General features: G+C 39.4%; 8 protein-coding genes across 8 annotated transcripts; 3 read left to right on the plus strand and 5 right to left on the minus strand. All coding sequences in view use genetic code 12, as the record gives it.

The window, feature by feature from the left end:
* Positions 1–209: 209 nt before the first annotated feature.
* Positions 210–593, plus strand: DAD3 (Dad3p; the record flags this gene model as incomplete). Its single annotated transcript, XM_051751649.1, has 1 exon — positions 210–593. One exon carries the CDS (start codon positions 210–212, stop codon positions 591–593), a length of 384 nt encoding a protein of 127 aa, XP_051609254.1.
* A 36-nt stretch (positions 594–629) lies between these two features.
* KGF57_002346 (uncharacterized protein) lies at positions 630–1,703 on the minus strand (the record flags this gene model as incomplete). Its single annotated transcript, XM_051751650.1, has 1 exon — positions 630–1,703. One exon carries the CDS (start codon positions 1,701–1,703, stop codon positions 630–632), a length of 1,074 nt encoding a protein of 357 aa, XP_051609255.1.
* Positions 1,704–1,854: 151 nt separating this feature from the next.
* FGR50 (Fgr50p) lies at positions 1,855–2,754 on the minus strand (the record flags this gene model as incomplete). The annotated part of the gene is made up of 1 exon (XM_051751651.1): positions 1,855–2,754. One exon carries the CDS (start codon positions 2,752–2,754, stop codon positions 1,855–1,857), a length of 900 nt encoding a protein of 299 aa, XP_051609256.1.
* An 871-nt stretch (positions 2,755–3,625) lies between these two features.
* On the plus strand, positions 3,626–5,275 carry PGI1 (glucose-6-phosphate isomerase; the record flags this gene model as incomplete). Its single annotated transcript, XM_051751652.1, has 1 exon — positions 3,626–5,275. One exon carries the CDS (start codon positions 3,626–3,628, stop codon positions 5,273–5,275), a length of 1,650 nt encoding a protein of 549 aa, XP_051609257.1.
* Positions 5,276–5,468: 193 nt separating this feature from the next.
* KGF57_002349 (uncharacterized protein) lies at positions 5,469–5,882 on the plus strand (the record flags this gene model as incomplete). The annotated part of the gene is made up of 1 exon (XM_051751653.1): positions 5,469–5,882. The coding sequence occupies one exon, from the start codon at positions 5,469–5,471 to the stop codon at positions 5,880–5,882; it is 414 nt and encodes a 137-aa protein (XP_051609258.1).
* A 17-nt stretch (positions 5,883–5,899) lies between these two features.
* KGF57_002350 (uncharacterized protein) lies at positions 5,900–6,850 on the minus strand (the record flags this gene model as incomplete). Its single annotated transcript, XM_051751654.1, has 1 exon — positions 5,900–6,850. One exon carries the CDS (start codon positions 6,848–6,850, stop codon positions 5,900–5,902), a length of 951 nt encoding a protein of 316 aa, XP_051609259.1.
* A 923-nt stretch (positions 6,851–7,773) lies between these two features.
* On the minus strand, positions 7,774–8,745 carry KGF57_002351 (uncharacterized protein; the record flags this gene model as incomplete). Its single annotated transcript, XM_051751655.1, has 1 exon — positions 7,774–8,745. The coding sequence occupies one exon, from the start codon at positions 8,743–8,745 to the stop codon at positions 7,774–7,776; it is 972 nt and encodes a 323-aa protein (XP_051609260.1).
* A 731-nt stretch (positions 8,746–9,476) lies between these two features.
* SOK1 (Sok1p) lies at positions 9,477–12,113 on the minus strand (the record flags this gene model as incomplete). Its single annotated transcript, XM_051751656.1, has 1 exon — positions 9,477–12,113. One exon carries the CDS (start codon positions 12,111–12,113, stop codon positions 9,477–9,479), a length of 2,637 nt encoding a protein of 878 aa, XP_051609261.1.
* Between the last annotated feature and the right edge of the window lie 9,932 nt (positions 12,114–22,045).

Below are 22,045 nucleotides of genomic sequence, written 5' to 3' on the forward strand. Positions count from 1 at the left end.
TGTCGGAAGTCAGCCTTGTCTACCGTACGAAAAAAAAAAAAAGAAAAAAAAAAGGGAATAAAGAAAAAGAAAAAAGAAATAATACAAGATTGCACACAAAACGCGACTCCAACATCAACAATTGACCCAAACTATAAACAAAGCATATATCAGCCACATCACATCACAGCTGCGAAAGCACCGCATACTACTACGACAACCACTTAGGAATGGACGTAGATTACACAACAAAATCAAACCTTACTGAGTTGGAGGCGGCAGTGCTCACTGAATACCAAAACATCAATTCCACCTTGATCAAGCTAAACCAAGGATTAAAGAGCCTTACAAACAAAGACGATCTCGATGGTGGTGAAAGTATACGACTGGTTGAAGCTTTAAGGCAGATGGAAACCAAACTACTGCTTATCTACACGTTCTTTAAGGGTGCAGTTTACACACTCTATGCGGATGAAGGGGGGGATGTCGAAGAGGAAGTGTATGGTGACGAAAGAGGGAATACATCAGAGGACGAGAATGAGACTACAGGGTTGGATGGTATGGATGAGGACGACAAGGGTACAAATGAACTACTGAGTATCTCCAATACTTGAAAACAAAGGAGAACGGATATGATGAATCTTCAACATCTACACAATCTTGTACAGCGTACCATTGTGGACCAATTCGATATCAGTGATTATCACACCCCTATTGATCAACAAGTGATCGAAATCGATTGCGCCAATGTACTTGATTTTGCCCTGTTTTTCAGCTGACTTGTCACTGATGGCGAATTCTCCTTGGAATCTAATTGCATAATCCCTATTGGGATTCAAGACAATTTTCTCCTTACTTTGATGCGCTTCATGAACTTTGCCACTGGATTTCTCGTGGATTTTAGTTTCGGCATTAGATCCAATCCGAGCCATCCCCAACCCAATTGGCGATAACGTGTCGTCCTTGATGGAGTTCCAGTTTATTGATTTTATAGCCCATTGGAAATTGACTTGGTGGTGCAGCTTGTTCTCTTGTACAATATCGATTTGCATTCCAGAAACACTTGGGTGTACCAACTCGACCCAAATATTGAACTTGCAATTGCTGTTGGCGTGTAGACTCAAAGGTAGTCCGTATATAGCACGAACTTCATTATTTGAGGAAAGTTTTTCAAGAACGGCATAGTTTATATTATGCTCTTGCAATTCGTGACAATAGTGGTCTATATCTGATTTCTTTCCATCTCCCGCATTGGTGTTGCTTTGCATCATTTCAGTAGTAATGTAATTATAGTAAGCCATGTCGACATAACGCAAACCTTTAGGATAGTTCAAGGTCTTTTTCCACAAGATGCTGGAGTTGAGCCAAAGTGGTAAAAAGATTGACCTCTGGATATTTGACTCTTTTGATTGATTTAGCTCCTCCTTTATTCTCCAGTATTGAATAGTGGCATACAAAAGCATCGATAAGCTCGAGGAAGTGGCTACAAGTATCACAATAGTTCGAAAGGGAAGTCTTTTTCCAATTGGGGCTATTCCGTTGACTCCATTGCGACTCATGTGTATAGCATTTTTAACTAGTGCGTCGTAATTTGCCTTGTCAAATTGGCGGGGGTGGGAACTTGTCCTTGCAAGGTATCTTATAGGAGAATGAATGCTGGTTGCGGGTGACACTATCCCCTTAAGCATTATAGATTGAGCATCGATTATTAGTCTTGGTTTCATTGACAACTGTATCAAGAAGGAACGCAAGAGAAAATCACGATAAAGTGGAGCATGGAAAAAAAAAAAAAAGAGCCGCACAATTCTAAGTCATTGTAGATTCATCTCCACATTACATTATATCTAAAATCTAGCAGTCTACAAAATGTCTAATCTACTCTTCAAAACTAGCCCAGTCTAGCTTCTGGCTTTCAAATTCTTCAATCATCTTAAGCAAGTCCTGTTTTTCTTTTTCTTCTTTCTCTTTGGCTGCCTGGTCGTCTTGTGGACGAGTCTTGGTGGTGGATACTTTGCTCTTACTTCCTCGCGGGGCATTATCCTGAGTCGGTCTGCTCACATCTTTCTTAAACCCCCTGCGCTCCTGTTGTTTCAATGTGTTTCCTCTTGGCGTCTTTTGTTTCGTGTCGCTGACTTTAAAGCTGTCTAATCGTTCAGCCAATGTCTTACCCTGTGGAGCTTTCCTGTCTCTCACACTCACATCCTCCTCTTCATCTTCACTGACCTCTTCCCAAGCTGTAGCATCGTCTGCTTCTGCTTCTGCTTCTTTGCTCTTCAGTGCAACAGTAATTCTGGCAGCCAAAGATCGTGCTGCATCTGTCATGGGTCCTTTCGAATATAGCTTTTCTGAAACGACTGTCTTGTCATCGGAATCTTCAACATAATCATCACCTGGCGTATTCTGTTCCCTGTGCTTCGATGGTACGCCACTGTCCGTGCTCCGTCCTTTCTGATGTTGTTTACTGAAGTCCTTATTTCGATGATGCCCGCCCTTCTCGTGTCCTTTATGTCCATCTCTCTTATTGAAATGTGGCTTAGCATGAACATCGTTATGAGAATTTGTGCTTCTTCTATCCTTTTGCGGCAGCACATTCACTTCCTCCTTTGTTTCATTATCACTGCTTGCCCACCGACTTTCAATTCTCGATTTCAGCGTTATTGGCTTACTCCACCTGCTTTCTAAATTATGGCCTCCCGTCTTTGAAGTTCTTGAATCACCACCACTAGGCTTTTCTCCGCCTGTTTCTTCTGTTGCCCATATCGATACTAGACCCATTTTTCTTTATCGCAACGGGGTCCTCTGATCTCGTAATCGCAGTCTCCGATTTCATCATTTTATTTTTTTTTCTTCTTGGAGTGCGACACAACCAAAAAGATCAAGGAGATCCACCATTGAGTGATTAACTGTGAACTATTAGGATGAGACTTGCTGCTTGAGTGTTGTGAAGCCCCAACATCGACATAGCTTGTATGCAAACAAGTGCTTTGCTCTGCAGAAGTGTATTGGATATCATTTTGCCGATACAGGCTACACTATTTACGCCTAGTTGTATAGTACGCCAAGGGAGCTGCAATCTTCACTAGTAGTTAGTTTTACTTGTGTTAGTAAGGATTGACTAAACATCGTAAATTGTTTGTAAATGTTTAGTGTCCATTTTCATCGGATATAAAGCAATTTGAAAGCTTAAGTCCATAGTCTTCACACCCGGAGCTCCATTGCACTTCAATTACGTACACAATCACCACGGCCGTTTTGCAACGGCTACCACAAATGTGCTAACATCACACACACACACACACACACACTCTCTCTCTCTCTCTCTCTCTCTCTCTCTACATAAATCTTGTGTATATATAAGTACCTCATACAATTATGCATTACCCTCGTGCATAAAAAGCAAACCTGTCATCCGAAATAATAGAACTGCACCGGCTTGTTTTTCCGCAATTATCACTAAATTACACAAAACTTGGCGACAACAGGGATTCACATATATAAAGCTCAACAAATTTTGCTATTCATATTTGAACCCCCAGATCCCATTGGAAAAGAAAAAAAAAACTACTCAAATTCTCCTTTACGAATTGCCCCCTACTACACACTACTCAATTGGTTGATCAGTAGCACATACACATACACATACACAATGTCTTCATTTAAATTAGCCACCGATTTACCCGCTTGGAAAGAATTGGAACAACTTTACAAGAAAGAAGGTGAAAAATACGATGTCAGAGCAGCATTCGCCAAAGACCCAAAAAGATTTGAAGAGTTTTCTCGTATCTTTACAAACTATGATGATTCAAAGATTCTTTTTGACTTTTCCAAAAACTTGATCAATAAGGAAATTCTTGACAAATTGATCCAATTGGCCAAGGAAGCGGGAGTTGAAAAATTGAGAGATGAAATGTTTGCAGGTGATCACATCAACACTACTGAGGACAGGGCTGTTTACCACGTTGCTTTGAGAAATGTCAAGAAGCACAAGATGCCAGTTGACGGTAAGGACACTACTCAAGAAGTCTGGGATGTCTTGAACCACATGAAGGAGTTCTCCAACCAAGTTAGAGACGGAGAGTGGAAAGGTTACACTGGGAAAGCCATTACTGATGTTGTCAACATTGGTATCGGAGGTTCCGACCTTGGACCAGTCATGGTCACTGAAGCCTTGAAGTACTACAGTAAGCCAGGTTTGAATGCTCACTTTGTGTCAAACATTGATGGAACTGATATTGCCGAAGTGTTGAAAAAGGTCAATGCAGAAACTACCTTGTTTTTGATTGCATCCAAGACATTCACCACTGCTGAAACCATCACCAATGCCACCACTGCAAAGAACTGGTTTTTGGAGCACGCCAAGGATACCAAGTACATTGCTCAACATTTTGCCGCCTTGTCAACCAATGAAAAAGAAGTTATCAAGTTTGGAATTGATCCTAAGAATATGTTTGGTTTTGAGAGTTGGGTTGGTGGTCGTTACTCTGTATGGTCGGCCATTGGTTTGTCCGTTGCCATTTACATTGGTTTCGACAATTTTGAAAAGTTTTTGGCTGGTGCCGAAGCTGTTGATGAGCATTTCTTAAAGACTCCTTTGGAAAACAACATCCCCGTTATTGGTGGTTTGATCTCTGTGTGGTACAACAATTTCTTCAATGCGCAAACCCACTTGGTTGTTCCTTATGATCAATACTTGCACAGATTCCCAGCTTACTTGCAACAATTGTCTATGGAATCAAATGGTAAGTCGGTAACCAGAGCCAATGTATTCACCAACTACCAAACTGGTACAATTTTGTTTGGTGAACCAGCCACCAATGCTCAACACTCCTTTTTCCAATTGGTCCACCAAGGTACTAAATTGATCCCTGCTGATTTCATTTTGGCTGCTCAATCACACAACCCTATTGAACACAACAAGCACCAAAAGATGTTGGCGTCAAACTTTTTCGCTCAATCAGAAGCTTTGTTGAAGGGAAAGAGCGAAGAGCAAGTTAAAGCTGAAGGAACTACTGGAGGTTTGGTCCCACATAAGGAATTCAGCGGTAACAGGCCAACCACCTCCATCTTGGCCCAAAAGATTACCCCAGCCGCATTGGGTGCATTGATTGCTTACTACGAGCATGTCACTTTCACCGAAGGTGCCATTTGGAACATCAACTCATTCGACCAATGGGGTGTTGAATTGGGTAAAGTTTTGGCCAAGGTTATTGGTACTGAGTTGGAGGATAAGAAGTCTATTAACTCACATGACCCATCCACCAATGGATTGATCAACACCTTCAAGCAATGGGAGTAGATACGTAGAGATTTGTATAGTATTTTAATTGATTTTTATTATCGATCAGAGATTTTTCGAAAGCGTGTAATAACAGCGATGACGTAGAGATTTCGAGTGCACAAAAAAAAATAAAAAAAAATAAAAAAAATAAGAATAAAAAATAATAGCTTACTGTACCCCTTGACCGTTTTCCCCTGCAAAAGTTGAAACCATGCTGTCTGAATTTGAAGCTGATGGTCCTGAGCTGGATTTGGAACTAGATTACCCACTCAGAATCGTTCTTGTCACCGATGACCCCAAATCAAAAGAGTCGGAAATGGAGGAAATTCTCATGGACAAAATCACAACTTTCCGTTTGATGCATGCATTTTTCGATGCGTTGGATGAAAACGTTGCAATTCCGAATGAGGGACATATCAAGTATGAAGTTGGTAGTGATGGTCTAGTTGTTATCATAGTTGACAGCACGAAATTGAAGGATGACGTGGTGAAGTTTGTCGAAGAATATGATCAAAAGTTGGAAGTACGAGGAAGTGTGGAAGAACAAGAAGAGGAGGAGGAGGAGGAGGAGGAGGAAGAAGAGAAGCATGTCAAGTCCAAAAAGAAAAAGACCAAGAGCACGTGAAGAATACATTACTGAAGCTATAAATCCAACTCATAGCCATTGATCCAGCATCGAACTCTTTTCAAGTTCAACAATTTCTTAATCTTGGATTCAACCGAGTACAAATCTGTTCCAGGATCTTCACTATGTCGGAGAACCAACTTATCCATCAAATGCTTGATTAATTCTGATTTTGTGATGTACAAATTTATAGGTATGCTTGTTAGATCAATTTCTGGTTTGAATACATAGATGAGTTGTAGAGAGACTGTGAATTTGCTTGCATTTGTGATTTCAATGCTCTCCTCTTCCTCTTCACGGGATCCGTCGCCATCATCATCATTGTCATCCTCGTCATCCTCGTCATCCTCGTCATTTTTGTCATTTTTGTCTTTGTATGGTTTGTTGTCGGTTGTTATATCAAATTCTAATTCACAATTATAAGTCCTCGATTCGGGATATTTAAACTCCTCCGCGTCTTCGTCATCTCGCCTTCTTTTTCTTGGGTTTGTCATTGTAGACTCTGCACTTACAAAGCCCGTGTCGTGTAAAAGCTTGACCATTTCCTGACCCAATTGCGACATAGTTGCGTTCCTGAATGTCTCATCCAGTTCAGTTGGTTCTGGACTGCTTGCTGCAGAAGTATCTTTGGTGCATGCAGAGATGTGGTTTGATGGCGAAGAGTCGCTTGCATTGCTATCTTGGGCGTTCTTTTGCACGGGTGAGATCGATTTCCGTTCTTTCGCTGAGTCCTGACGCGGTGTTGAGGTTGTTGGTAAAGACTGTAGTGGCCACTTGATGGGGGTCTGTGGTGGAGGTGTGGTATGACGTAACTTATCATTTAACAGTCGTGAAGTAGAGGTAGTCTCTAATGGGAACGGTATGAAAACCTCCTTTTCACTCTCATCTAAGAATATTACAGTTTTGGTGTAGCGATCATCGTCTTGTTCATTTTGAACAGTTGATTTGGTAGTTATCACTTTGGACATAGCAATTGTGGTAGTCTAAAAGATGTATATGGACTACCCTCTGATATGATGGTTTTGATTAGTTCATGTAGCAACAAAGGCAAGGTGAAATGAAACATTCAAAACTCAAGGATGTAAAAAATTACATCAAAAAAAAAAAGAAGGGGAATATTGTTCGCGTGAAACGCGACACTACAAAATAGACATTGAAACAGAGAGAAATATTGGGAAATACCAGGAAGTGGCAGATTCTTAATGTACTCGCTCGTATTGTGAGTTGCGTCTACATGGAGAGTATTGAGTAAAAGATGCTACAGAAAGTCTTGCTAATCCTTTGAGACAAAGATATCTTTATTCACAGGTCAATTATGCAGCACGACGACAAAATTGAGAAACATGGACCCCATATATCTAGGTCAAACAAAGCAAATAAAGAGGAAACCTCTGCCTTGGATATCAATGAGGCCGAATCTTCAAAGTAGAAGGTCTTTTGTGTTTATTTTATTTTTTGTTTTCAGATTTTGTTTCTATGTAGTGTGTTTAACTCATCTCCATACTTGAAAATGCTGCTTCCTACGCGTCCATCCTTTGCTATCAGTTCGTTAAAGATGATATGTGCAAGTGGCTTATACTATACACATTTTGCTATTTTTAATCATCTTTGAACTTAGGGTAATAAGATAGTCAAGTTTTAGGGCTGCAAAGGTTGGGTAGCGTCTCTAATCCAAAGCTCATTCGATACCCTACGCTGCATTAATCTTGCACGTAGAGTGATAACCAAAGCTCGATCAATCTATCTACACAAAAAAGTCAACATTGCTGCATTCACTCCACGATTCTAAGCTTCTATGACCATGCCAGTTTATACAGCCTCTCTACGTCACATTCAAACATTGAAACTTTTATCACCTATCAAAAACTCCACACAACCGGTCTTCCGTCATCTACGACTCCAGGTCATTCACCAGGTCAATAACAGGCTCATCGATCTTATAACTCTTGACGAAATCATCACCACTCACACGAGTCATATTCGTAACACTCGCCTCATCATTACCACCCTCACTAGCACCATCACTTGCATCACTAGTGACTGCCGAGCTGTTTGTCGTGGTCGTATCTTCTGCACTCGCGCCTTCAGCATCGGCGTCGCCACTATCGTCATGCACATTTGAAGGCGCATCATAGCCATCATGATGTGGCGAAGGTGCAGTGGTGCTTTGTTCGCTATCGCTCGGTGTGGTAGCTGTGCGTAATCGTTCCTGTTTGATCCTTTGTCTTAGCCCGCTGCGGTCAGTGTGGACTTCATGATCGGTGCCTGGTGTAGGGTAAATGCAAACTTCTTCATTGGATTCAGCAGCAGAGACAGACCCAGAACCAGACACAGCGTCATCACCATGATAATCCACAATTTCAGTACCATCACTACCATCAGACTCCCTCTCCTCCGCAATCAGATCCATCCCATACCTTGGCTCCAGTACTTCTTGTTTCACTTTAGGTTCATTGCCTTCTCGTTTTCCTCGCAACTCCTGACTGAGATACGCTTCATGTTCATCCAAATCGTCATAATCATCAAATCTCGACAGATAAGGTTGGAAAAAGGGCCCATTGTTGCTGTCACTGCCACTGCCACTGCCAGCACCACCAACAACTTCCTGCTTCACTTTAGGATAAAGGTCAGGAGCACCAGCCGCACTTGACCAACCAGCATTAACACCAGATGAGCTAGTCGACAGCGGGGACGAAACAGCCACTGCTGAACCACTACCATGATACACACTTCTTCCCTTCCCGCCACTCCAAAACCTAAACTTCAACCGCGAAAGCAAACTCTTGCTCGGTATGAACCGTTTTACCTTATTGACGCGATTATGTAATCCAACAGTGATATTCGCCTCGGTCTCAGCACTCATTGTAAACATCCATGAAATAAAACTAAACACCGTGCCCAACACGACTCCAACAAATAGGCCAACGTACACGGCACACATGATGAAATGGAAAGTCGTCGTGCCAAACAACAACAATTGGGCAATAAACCGCTCTATTTGAACTTGATTCATGCCCGTGCCCCTTGCACCTCCTGTACCTCCTGTACTTTGTCCGAAAATCGCCGCGTACAAAACCAGCAAGTGTCGTACCAACCAGCTCGGCTGGTGTTGAGCACCTGTGAGTGATGTGATCAAATGCACGTGCTCATTGGTGTCCAACTCGAGGAAATAGCGTGCGGGGATTATAAACGGAATCTTGATGAAGGGGGTATAGATGCATATCGAGAATAGGTAAGTTAGCGGTAAAATCACGACATTTGTTAAAATTATGGAGACCAATTGGATGGAGTATATGATTGGCGACGCAATAACTAGAGCTAGCGAAGTGAGTGAGCTCATTTTTTGGTGGGTAAAGGAGATCAATGTAGCTCTCGCAGCTCTCAATATGCGCGGTTGCTACTTATTCTTATGATGAATTTTTTTTTTATTTTTTTTTTTTTTTTTTTTGATTTTACCCGCACCCATACTCAACTCCCAAAGAAACTCTTGTTCTCTTAAAAATAAATCCTAAATATTCTCTATGAAGTAAAAACCAAAAAAGAAATACACACACGTAGATAAAGAACGAAATCCGTCTTTTTTATTTTTCTCATCTAAGATAACATGCTCAATGGTGCCGATGTATTGTTATTGTTGTCCAAGTTATTGCTGTTATTACTACTGTTGTTGTTGTTAGTGGTGGTGGAGTTGTTGTTGTTGTTGTTGTTGTTTTCACCACTTGTTGCTGATCCAGTACTCGTACTCCCATTACGATGCTCGTGTGGTCTAGCTTGACTGCTATGCTGTGCGCCTTGTGGTGTGCTGCTGGTGGCTGTAGTATTTTCATCAACAATAGACATGACGGTATCTTCATCGTCGCCACTCCCTGTTTTAGCTGCTGCCCGTGCTGCTGCTGCCGCGGCCGCTGCTTCCTCTAATCTCCTCTTTTCTTCTTGTTGTCTCATTTGCAATTTGGGGTATTGTGATTGTATATGGTCCAAATAGTAAGATCCAAACACACTCCAATGGAAATTGACCAATGTGGCAATCCTTTGGGCTATATTTTTCATTTCTGTGTTTGAAGCCTGGGCCGGCTCAGTACTCTTTTCCTCAGAAAGCACCGCTATTTCCGCCATCAACTCTTTGAATATTTTCGCTTCCATCAAGCCATACACTTCGGAACTTGGCTGTATGTGTTTTGCGAGCCAATTGTAACTAAATTCAACCAAACCCTGGGGTAACTCCTTGTTCGGCACAGCATTCTTAACCAATTGTAGTGCAATCGATTGGATATTCTTGGTCCATTTGACATTACCATTGTCATCAGTGACTATAGCCAATACTTCTTGTTGAACTTTGGTTATATTATCCGGAGATAATAATTGTGTACTGGCTTTGGCATTGACAACCAATTGCTTATACAAAACAACGCATAATTGAACGCAGACTAATTGACGAACATCGGCACGTAAAAGAACCAACCTTGTATGATCAAATGTCAATGTAGATGGAAATTCAGTGGCCATTTGACGACACGACAACAAGTCAATGATGGAGCTAATGACAATAGGTTTTAGCGTGGCTTCATTGACTTGCAAGTTACTGTAATCAACATCAGTAGTCTTTTTCACAAATTTCTTGTAAAACCAGTTCAATGAGTCATTGATGTTGATTTTCTGGTGACTGATTAGAGTTTGGAAGTAGTCACGCTCGAAATCAACGGCTGTTTCAATCAACACTGGTCTTAGTATCCTAATCTGATGGTTTGCCACATCCAACTTCATCGCTTCCAAAATTTGGAAAATCATTCTCAATCCACCAACAAGAAATCCCACACTATTGTATTTGGCTGCATCGATAAACTTGGCGCTCATTTCCAGTACCCACTGGTCCCTCATTGGTGCACAATGCAGCTTGAAAACATCACCCAACCATTTACTCATTTCAACAAAATCAAAACTTCCATGGTGTAGTTGTTGTACTAACAACTCAATGTCCATGATTTCTGAAACTTGTTGACGATCCTTTGTTGGTAACAATGACAACAATATGTCTCTCAAAGTGGTGAACAAAACAGGCAACCTAGTAATTTTTAAACTTTTCGGGTCAATATTTGGGATGAAAAACTGTTGGCACTCTTTTTGAATCTCCAACCAGTACTTGTCTATGATTGATTTTTTACGTTTACCTCTTTCACCATCCAAGTTTGGCCTGAATTGTAACTGGGGATCGAAAAGTATATCATGACGTAGTTGTGGGTTTTTGAGAATTTCATGCAAGTCGATTTCCTTCAAAGATTGGAGATTGATGGGTGGGACAGGTGGGACTGATGAAATTGGTGTGGTGGTAGTGGATGAAGACGTGGAAAGTTGGGTGTTGGTCTCCTCTGCGGTTGCAATCGGTACATTAGCTTGTAAAAACACGTTATTGTGCTTCTTGCGGTAGTGAGGGAAAAATGCCGAGTTTGGGTTGTTGTAGTTGATGATAGGTAACGACCTTGACCTAAACTTGCGTACAAATTTGGGTGTCTTTGTAACTGGTGGCGTGGCTGTTGCAATGGTAGAGTTTGTGCTGGTGGTGTTACCGGTGGACGATGTATGAGAAGGGGTTTTGTTACTCGTACTTGAATTGGTAGCACGATGACCATTTTCAAGCCTTAGGCGTTTGCTAGAATCGGATGAGGAGGAAGAAAGTCTCTTTTGGCTGCTCGTAGTAGGTTCCTGTTCCTGTTCCTGTTTCTGTTGTTGTTGTTGTTGTTCAGGAGCAAAAGGTGTTGATGGAGGTAAGTTTGGCAACTTTGGTGCAGTTGTGTGAAAATTGTTACCAGTAGTCGATGTAGTTGCTGCCTCAACAGATGCGGGAAAAGATCCTGAAGGAGTTGAAGAATCAAAGCAAACTTGTCTGAACTGAGCTTGCTGTTGTTCTGGTATCAACAATTGAGGTGTATTGTGATGTGTTGAGGTGTTGGCAGTAAAAGGTGGCAATGCCGTTGGAGTAGCTAAAGTTGGACCAGAGTGTTGTTGCAGTTGGGTCAACAGCTCATGATGGTGGTTGTGGTGGTGGTGGTGGCGAAGGTGCAGACGCAGGTGCAGACGACTATGTGATTGATGTTCCTGTTGCTGCTGCTGCTGAGGATGTTGTTGCTGTTGTGTCAGTTGCCCCTGGTGACAATGCAGTTGCGCATTAGTTTGTTGTTGTTGTTGCTGTTGCTGTTGCTGTTGCTGTTGCTGTTTGTTATCTTCTGAGTACATAGTGAGTGGTTGCTGTATGTGACGTTGTTGTTGTTGAAGTAGATAGTGGTAAGTGTTGTTGAGAATAGTGGGTGTGTGTTATATATAAATTAATATATACTAGAGAGAAGATGAGATTTTAGTTTTAATATTTGGTTGAGGTTTGTTGAAATATGAAATCTGAAAAAAGAAAAAGAAAAAGAAAAAAATAAAAAAATAAAAAAATGAATAAAAGAACTGAAGATTAACAAAACTAATTTTATCTATATACTACTTAGTAAATGTTATTAACATTATTATTCACACACATACACATACACACACAACAGAAGAAGACTATTCATTTTTTTTTGCCTTTTTGCCTTTTTGCCTTTTTTGCCTCTTGCAATTTTGACTTATTTTTTTCTTTTTTCTTTTGACTGTTTCTATTTGTAAGATAAAGAGACGACTTTTGGAAGTTGTTTACTAATAAAAGCGGTCTCTCCGTCTTTTAAAGTGTCTGTAGTGTATGTATTATATACACACGTATGTACTGTAATTAACGTGTAAGAATAATAATTGATTACTTTTTTGCCTCTTGTGTATGGTTCAAATGAAAAAAAAAAAAAATGTAGTAGTAATAATAGTAATAAATGTCTCTCTGTCTCTTTGTCTCTCTCCATTCACCGACAAAATAAAGTCGTCCCATAGTTTGTTTGTTTGTTCTTTTCTTTTTTTCTTTTTTTCTCAATTTATTAAATTTATTAATTTCTTTCTCTCTTTTTTTTCTTCCCCCTGCTTTGTGTCATCTCCTTTCAATTCCCCGTCTCACATATTACTTTTTTTTTACATTTGCCTTTACTTACCCGTAAATAATAAATAAGCAAAAAGAAAGAAATGCAACAGCAATAATAAGAGATTGTGCATATAGGTCTTTAACAAAAATAAAAAGAAATTTATCTAAACGCATCATCTTTTTTTACTGTGATCTTTATAGTCATCTCTTTCAATAGTGAAACACAACACACACGCAAATGATCATCATCATCATCATTTCACGTACTGTGTATGTGCATTATATATTTTTGCCACCACCGTCCATCAGTCATTACTAATGTACTATATAACACACAAGAAAAAGAAGCAAAGGTTGACCGGATGTGGCACAGCATAGCCATAGCTCTGGAAATGTAGTGGATTATTCTAGAAGGAAGTTATCCATTCCCGCAACGGATAAACTCACATCTGCTAGTTTAGCTGCTAATATTGTCCAAAACTGGTGAAGTTTTGCTTATTTTTGAAGGCTTTAAACTTTCCCGTATTTCCTTCATTTGCTTCGCCACCAACAACTTTTTCCACTGTTGTTACAGTGTACATATTTCCGTCACCTCCTCCTTCTCTACTATTTCCCACTCTCTGCGACAGAGAAGATACAACACATTGCATTTAACAAAGAGACAAAACTTGGACCTTTATAGTATTAACGCAGTAACAAATTCACCCCTTCCAATCTGCAAGTCATGTGACATCCTCTTCAGGGCAGGGGAAGAAAGAAAGAAAAAGAAAAAAAAGGAGAGCACCTTTAAACCCTTTGTGAGATTTTGCTTCCGTTCAATAGTGATAGAGAGGAGAGGCAGTTTGCAATAATTCCTAATCCATCATACTATATCGTCAAATTTCTGTTGGGGTATTTCACTTTTAAAAGGTGAAATTTTGAGCATTCTTTTCTTCACTCTATTGTTTTTTCTATTTTTAATATTTATTCCTCTTTTTTTTATTTTTTTATTTCTTTCTTTTTAGTAATGAAATACGACAAAAAAGAAAAATGAATTTTCCGTTAAGTTAAACTGAGGAGGAGAATTGGATTTGAGTAATGTTGTAGTCAAGACATCATATACTAGGGCCGTACATATACACACTCCACTTTCACCGGTGCAATCATTGATAACTAATTTGCATAATAGTTAGTGTGCTTTCAACTGCTGCAAGCAAAAATGCACCAAGATTTTGTATAAATATCTCCACCAATTTAACTCAAACCAAAATCTGTATGGAAGATTCAAATGAGAATACGTGAGACTGCACTACATCTCTAACACTGGCCCCTTTTTCAGTTGCCCAGAGGATGCGAGAAAGTTAAACTGCAATCTCGCCTTGTACTCTCCTCCCTCCTTCCTCTTCCTTTTCCTCTTCCTCTTCCTCTCGATCCACAGTTTGCTCTATTTCGTCAGACAAAATTCCTACGAGTAACAAAAGTTGCCATTTTGTGTTATCGAAATATTGTTTCACTTTGGTCTTATTGTAATACATACTTTGTGCAATCTTTTTATATCCTCGTTTGAGTCACGCAATGCAAAAAGATGATCATTGACGACATTCAGCTAAAATGATAGCAGTAGAAACAACAAGGCGACAGATGCAAAAGCAAAAAACAAAAACAAAAACAAAAAACAAGTGACAGCAAGGAGGAGCCGATAAGTGCTTTGTTGATTGATCTCAACTGTGTCTAACAACTCGAACTTTTCTCAGACGCGTAAAACGTATTGAACGAGATTAACGACCAATACGTATGTGTATTTCCTGTACGTATTTTTTTTTTTTTTTCGTCTGAAACAATTATTTTTCCGCTATTTGCGACATTTGTTTCACAATATTTGTAGTTAGCTTCACGACATTGCCCCTCATTTACTTTCTCTTTTTTTTTTTTCTGTTTTTGTCCTGAAACGGCACCTTAATGAAAGAATGTGCAAATTTGTACAGATTTTGTCAATTATAATGCAATCGGCTTTCAAATACAACTAGAGTCTTCAATCTAAAGCGATGTAGCTGCACAATCCTCTTCAGCTTGTACCGTGGGCTAAACAAGTCAGAAGTTGATAAGGTGAGGGGGTGGGGGAGGAGTGCAATGTCGCGCCGTAAAAGGAGAAGTGAAACGGAAAAAAATAAAAATGAAAATGGAAATTGGTTGTGACGTAAAATTTGCTAAAAACAAAAACATGACACATTTTGGTATAATACGACATAGGCTGATTCACAAAAGCATAATATCGTAGTACACTTTGAATAAGCGGAATTCAACTGAAATCAAAGCTTGACGAATGGGGTCATTCGTTTCTAGTAGTTGTTCTGTTCAAATTTGCCTCTTTGTCTTTAATTTTGCCATAAAATGAAATTTTCAATGTAAAAGTCTACAGAATCATCGTGACAATATGGATTCTTGGTAGCGACTGACAAACATTACAACTGCAAAACAAATCGTTTGTCAACAAGCCAAAGCACTTTATGATTGTAATGCTTTTTGAAGTTGCCACCTCTAACTATCCATGTACCACGGGACTGCTTCCAAAACTGAGTCAACTCATCGTTTGTCGTTCATTTAGAGCAAGAAATTTGTAGCCGAAACGGCGCGGTGCGGTGCGGCGCGGTGCGATATTTTTTCCGTTTCTCTTAAACCCTTTTACTGCCGACGCTACCATAGCAAATACACGAAAATTTTCCCATCGCCCATAAGATCACCCCAGATATACCCCTTCGTTCTCAAAGTCATTCATCCTCTTCATTCTCTTCATTCTCTTCATTCTCTTTTGGCGCACCAAGTGACGAGTCCCATTACATCGAGAGGCAGTACTTTTATGAGCTCACGAAAGGGGGGGGGGCACCCTTTGCTCTATGAAACAGTGAAAGCACACACACCCCCCCCCCCACATTTCTCTTTTGTGGTCATTGGTTATGAGCCAAAAGAGCCAATCGAAATATGAAACGAGTGAGCAACAAGGCGTGAGTTTGCATCTATGGGTGTACTAACACTTCTGCCCTGTCCGCAAGAAATTGCTCAAATACTTCTGGTTACTCAGTTTGCTGTGTTCACCACATACTTGCTCAGACACCGTGTGCTGCATATTTGGGTTTTTGGTTTTTGGTGCTTGTACGTATCTGTAATTATGCTTAAAAAAATAAAACTTTTGCGATGACTTTAAGCATTGAAATTATGCCCAAACATATATATCGTCAAGTTTGATTAGGAATTTCACTTCATAACGACCTCAGCGATGAAATAGCGTCCACAAAAGAGTTGTAAAAAGGAGCTTTTCTTTCAAGTCAAGCGTATGTTTTCAGAAAACATGTTCACTTCGTACATGCATTGAGGAAAACCCAAATCATTCTCATAAAATGTCTTCCTCTTTGTATCGCAGTCACCAAATAGTAGATTTCCCAGACAGGTGTAAATTTGTACTCTTGTAAGCCTGTTCCCCGTACAGCAGCATTTGCCTCTTCCATGCCTACACCTTTACGAGAAGAGGTTGCTCCTTATCAGATTTGAAAATGTGTTGAAAGCAGACCACCATTTGTCGCTATCAGTCCTCAATAGTCAAATTGGGCCTCGCTTAGTCGTTTCAAAAGCTACTTAAAAAAAAAAAAGAATTGTAAATGTTACTCGGCATAAATTGCACAAAAACCGACAAATTACTCAAACGGGAGCATAATCTTATGAAAAGCAGGAGTTAAAGGCTGAAGAAAACTCACTTAATGATCTCATCAGTATTGCATTAAAGCCATCAATGCCATTACGATGTTCAACATTGTTACAGCATTGTTTTTGAAACAAGGGGAGACGTAACTCCGTTACAGGTACGTTTTACAATCAAAAACAAGAGTTGATAACCATGATATTCAGTAATGATAGCACACCGCTAGACAATAAAGTTGATGAGAGAAGGGAAGCTGCACTGTGTTACTGAATTATCATTCATTACGCTTTGTAGAACCAGGCAATTCATGACATCCCTCAGCACCACGTTAGGTCCTATACCGCACTAAGCTTCTAGCCTTTTGTGTAATCTATACGGATGTGCTTAGTCCATCTTGTCCATCATTAGTAAAGACCTCTGCCATCAGATCTGTGTAACCTCCTCTACATTGCGTCCATTGGATTTCTTTCACTTATCAGATTTCCTTTTGAAGCTGAAAATTTGTTTGACGAACTCATTGAGTAAAAAGATCTGAAATTGCTCGGTTAAACTTGTACATCTTGAGGTAACAAAAGCTGAAACCAACTGTATACAAGATTTTATTATATTTCTTTGTGTTTGCCGTATCTGTATCACAACTTAATGGCACACACAAACAAATAGCCCAATTTCATAAGGGTAGCCCAGTTTGTTAAACACGAGCAATATTTGTCATTTTTGCCTAGGTCCAGAGACATTTCTAATTGTATAGAGATTGTGTTTGTAACTCAAACGATTTTAGCTTTGCAAAAAGTCTAAAATAGTGAATATTTAGATATAAACAGGGTCCTCGTCCACCCGTCTCCTCCGTTTTTAACCTTTACTAGCCGAGGCCTCGGCATGTAACTGAACAAAACTATATACTGAAATACCCACGTTGCTTAAGCTTTGACAATTTCGCTTGTCATTTTGGAAGTCCAACCCAAATTTAGTTTTTTTTTTTTTCATTTTTTATTGGTGTACGCCTTTTTTTTATTGGTCCTAGCATCAATCGATATGACGTAGTCAAGATAGGTTAAGATTTGGAAAGTATGTTTTATCTAATGATTATCTTTGATTGAGTGACACTTTCTCTATTGTGAATCTTGTGATCGGACCCATCCCGAAACAACTAGCAAAAGTTATACTCTTACACCTCAACTTTTGTACAACGACAACGCAGATCTTTCCACAAAAGTAAAGACGGGAGATTCCCTGTAAATTACAAACGTTCAACACAGTCGGTGTCGCCAAGAGCAAAAGCAATCCCAAAAAGGTGCAACAAATTTTGCTCATTTCAGAGATTGTGATACGTAGCATATGTCACTATAATGATTGTATTAGCTGTCGCAGGTTAGCTTTCTCTCAATTTTTTTTGCCCTGGCCCAACTTGAAATGTATGTTTCAGAACATCATCATCGGGTATTTAGATGGATCTGACATATACGAGAAAAAATAATAACTGTGATGTAATTGAAGGTGTGCAGTAGCAAAGATTCAGGCTGAAATACACAAAATATTTACACTTTGCATGACAAAAACAATAAACTCCGACCTTATATCCATTTTCCTGTACACAATAAAAGTGTACGTATGTATATGTGTGCCAGACGGAGGACTGCATTCCAACAAAAAGCCTCCCACTTGAATGCCCATGAGGCGGGCAACTTGACTAGACGAGACTGTTTTTTTTTTTTTGTTTTGTTTTGTTAGTGTTACTTCTCTTCAAAGCTTAGTAACGATATTGTTGTGTCTTTTTAGGGGCTCAAACAGGCGGTAGTCTGTGGCTTGTACAAAGTTTTTAGTTTTACGAGCAGATCTAAAATCTGAGAGATGGAAAGGATCTACTAAGCTCAAATCTAAATGCACGACTTGAAAACAAAACAAAAAAAAAACAAAAAGAAAAAATAAAAAACTCCCTCCCAAAGTTTAATTAGAAAGTATCAATTTCAAATTGTAAACAATTGGTACATTCATTAACTACATACACCCAGAATTTACTATTCGGCACAAACTTCCCTTCCATAAGCTTGACCACATGAATCTCCTAATTGCAAGTGCACAACCTGTCGGAAACATTAACAGAGGTTAGAAGTAAAATAAAAAGAAACGAGTGCAGGGAAGAATAGCAATCATCGAACCTTGCTGGAACTCGTTTGAACACTTTTAATTTTGTTTTGCTCTTTCGTCATAATTACTTGTAATGGAAACCCAGTTCTTGCATTGTTTTGAAGTTTTAGTCAGGTGTGCAGTGTTAAATTTTTAGTAAAAGGACATACAATCTTTCGTCTTTTTCTGCTCGTTGCCAAGCAAATAAATTCAGGAGTCAAATTTAAGAGATCTGGGACAAAAGTGGAGCATTTATCAGATCCCTGATTTGGGAGCATTAGAGGCAAGAACTTAGATGTGATGACCATTCAACCTGGTGGGCAACTAGAACATGAGACGGTGGAGCAAAGCTTGAAGTGTCTGATGTATTCGAAAATCACTAGAAAATAATAAAAAAAAAAGAATACCGTATGCTACATTATTAAGTTGCTTCTATGAAACATACCATGTGAGCACATTCTGTATTGTGGGTTAATGGTGAAATCCACCATAATCTCACCCTTAATGGTCAGACTTAAAAACGTTTAGATCCTCCTGGTGATTGCTTTATACCAAAAAAAAAAAAAAGAACAAGGAGATGGTTATTTTGAGCTTTTTGTGTCCCTGTAACCGCTCCCGATCCGAGAAAATCTCACTATGCGAGAGAGACGTTTGCTAGTGGTGAGATTTTCTCCTACTCACCTATTTTTGTGTCTGGAAAATTGGTGAAAGGAAATGGTAAAATGGCACAATTCTCGTTCCAGCAACTGACTAAAACCACACAATAGATTATGTGTTCCTTCTTCTTTTCTTTTCCTACCTTGAGCAGATATCTCTACTACATGATACCACAACCTTCGACACGAAAATGGGCCCATTCTTTCGAAAAAGAAAGGAAAAAAGAAAAAAATGATTTTAAAAAGTAACTTGATACGAGAGTTGGGTGAAGAAACGGTGTTTAGCTTACAAAGTGTAAAGAGTTGAGGATAGGGTGTACAGAGGAATGCAATGAGACAATTTATATGATATATTATGTATCAAGTTAAGAAATCTTGCGCCATTCCCCCCTACATCCTCCATCACACACAACCTTTCCATCCTGAAATTCCACGATATGCCGTACGAAAAGGATTAAACAAGCTACAAACAGCTCGTGGGGGATCTGGTTTGAAATCTTGAATGAAGTAGTGGTGCATTTACGAGTCGTTGTCCAACGACTTTTGCTCACGTTCAGCAAAATTTTTGTAGACCTTGCTGCAAGGTTAAAAAAAAGAAAACATTTTACTTCGGCTACGTCATCCGCATGTACGGCTGACTTGAAGAATACATTTGCATGCTGCAAGCAAGTATTGACATTGTTCTTGTGGGGTGGAAACAAGGAAGGCAGTGCATTTTTTTTTTGCTTCGATTCCAAATGCTGATACCATTGCATCACCAGTGAATGGAAGAGCAAGCAACAACTTGTGTGAGGTGACATCGTATGAGTTTCTCTTTGAAAGAACAGGGATCTGAGCTGAACAAAAACAAAAATGCCCGAATTCCGACATTTCCTTCACTTTGTGGCAATTAAAAACCTTAAATTGCAAATTTGTCATCACTCTCGTACTACTACAAAATTAAAACAACAATAGCAAGTGGAATAAGGTTTTGTGTAGCATTACCTAAATTTTATATCACACAAACACTACTTTTCCCTGTATGTCGAGATTATACGACACTAGAGTGCCAGAAGGATTAGATAATACGCATCATCACATTTAAGAAACACACTAGCGCCTTTTCTTCTCTGTCTTTCTCTTTCCTTTTGTATTACTTTGCTATCTGGCTAGTGGGGGACAAGTGGGGATGGTGGCTTTTTCAAGTGCATACGTGTATCATTTTGCACAGTTGTTATTGTTTGATTTATCTACCTAGGGATGTGCAGTGTAACACAAACCAGTTCCTGCAGTACAACAGCAGCAACAACAACAACAGCACTGATGCACTGCGCAACACAACGTAACACTACGCTTTTACGTTTCTTTTTCTTTTATTCTCATTTCATCTCCAGCTGACAACCCACAGCATAAAGAATGCGGTTAAAGAAAATACAAAAATGCTCTCTGAAATTTGAAATTGGCATAGGAAAATGAAAAGAAACAAAAGTGAACATACATTGTATTCTATTGCTTTTATTTTGTTCCCTTTTTCGGTTTGTTGTTTCTTTCTTTCTTTGTCAACTCGCCAGAATATAAATATTCATCAACTTTTCCCTTCCCTCCCCCCTTTACTCTCTTCTCAAGGGGGGTCTGGTCTATAGCTAAAGGTTCCACTTTTACCGCATTACCATTCCATTCAAAATTTACCTTATACAAGTGAAGTTATTTACTGACTAAGTTGTTAAAGGGTATATTCAATACAACACAACCTACATTAAATTCAATTTCACAATAAACGACCACATACAGAAGCAAACTACTTCACGTGAAACAGTCAACAACACATTTCACACTCCAATTCCATAACCAAATCTCACACCATCGCGCCTAATTTCTCGAGCCTCACATTTGGCGGAAATATACACGTAAATCGAGGACGCATACAAATAGCCTATTGTTTTGTTTGAGGCGCGACACCAATATACCGAGACATCACAGCAGACACACACACACACACACATTTTCACACACAAACCACCAGTTCGTTCATTGCTATTCGCAAAGAAATAAACGCTTTTGCAGATAATTCATAACCACTTCTTGTGCATATAACCCACGAGAAATTTCAATATTTTAGTCTTTTGACTCTCAAGAGTGTGTGCCACAACAGCAGAAATTTTTTTATTGTTTGTTTTACTAAACTTTGCTATAGCCGAGGACTAAAGAATTCTTTGTTGTATATCTCAGAACTGCGGCAATTTGCATAAAAACACTGCGGAGTAAAGGTACAACAACTTATCAGAAAAGATTGTCAATTTCCGATTTGAAACACACACACACACACACAGCACACCAACATTTACCAACACTGCCTTAGGTTGCTGTCTGAGAATTTTAGCTTTTCAAATTAGGTTCATATCAAAAAAAGAAAGAAATTCTTTCTTTTTTTTCCTTTCTCCGGTTTGAAGACCATTGATCTTGTTTCCCTCTACGGTTTTACATACGAAATCGTTCTATTATACTTCTGATAATTGTTCCAAATAGAGAAGGAAGTTTCAGCCAGTTGCAAGGAATAATCGGTGCATTGAACGTTTGGAATTTCAGTGAAGAAATTAAACTTTTCACATCGCCTTGTTGCTTGAATTAGCCCTGTCAGCATATTAAGCTAAATTCAGATTTCCACCCATCGAAGACTGGAAAAAAAAACAATTGATTCTCTACATTCAAGTGTCTCACATTCTGCTGAAGGTTTTTTATTTAT

The sequence above is a fragment of the Candida theae genome (assembly GCF_024610275.1).
Source record: "Candida theae strain CBS 12239 chromosome Unknown scaffold7, whole genome shotgun sequence".
NCBI lineage: Eukaryota > Fungi > Ascomycota > Pichiomycetes > Serinales > Debaryomycetaceae > Lodderomyces > Lodderomyces theae.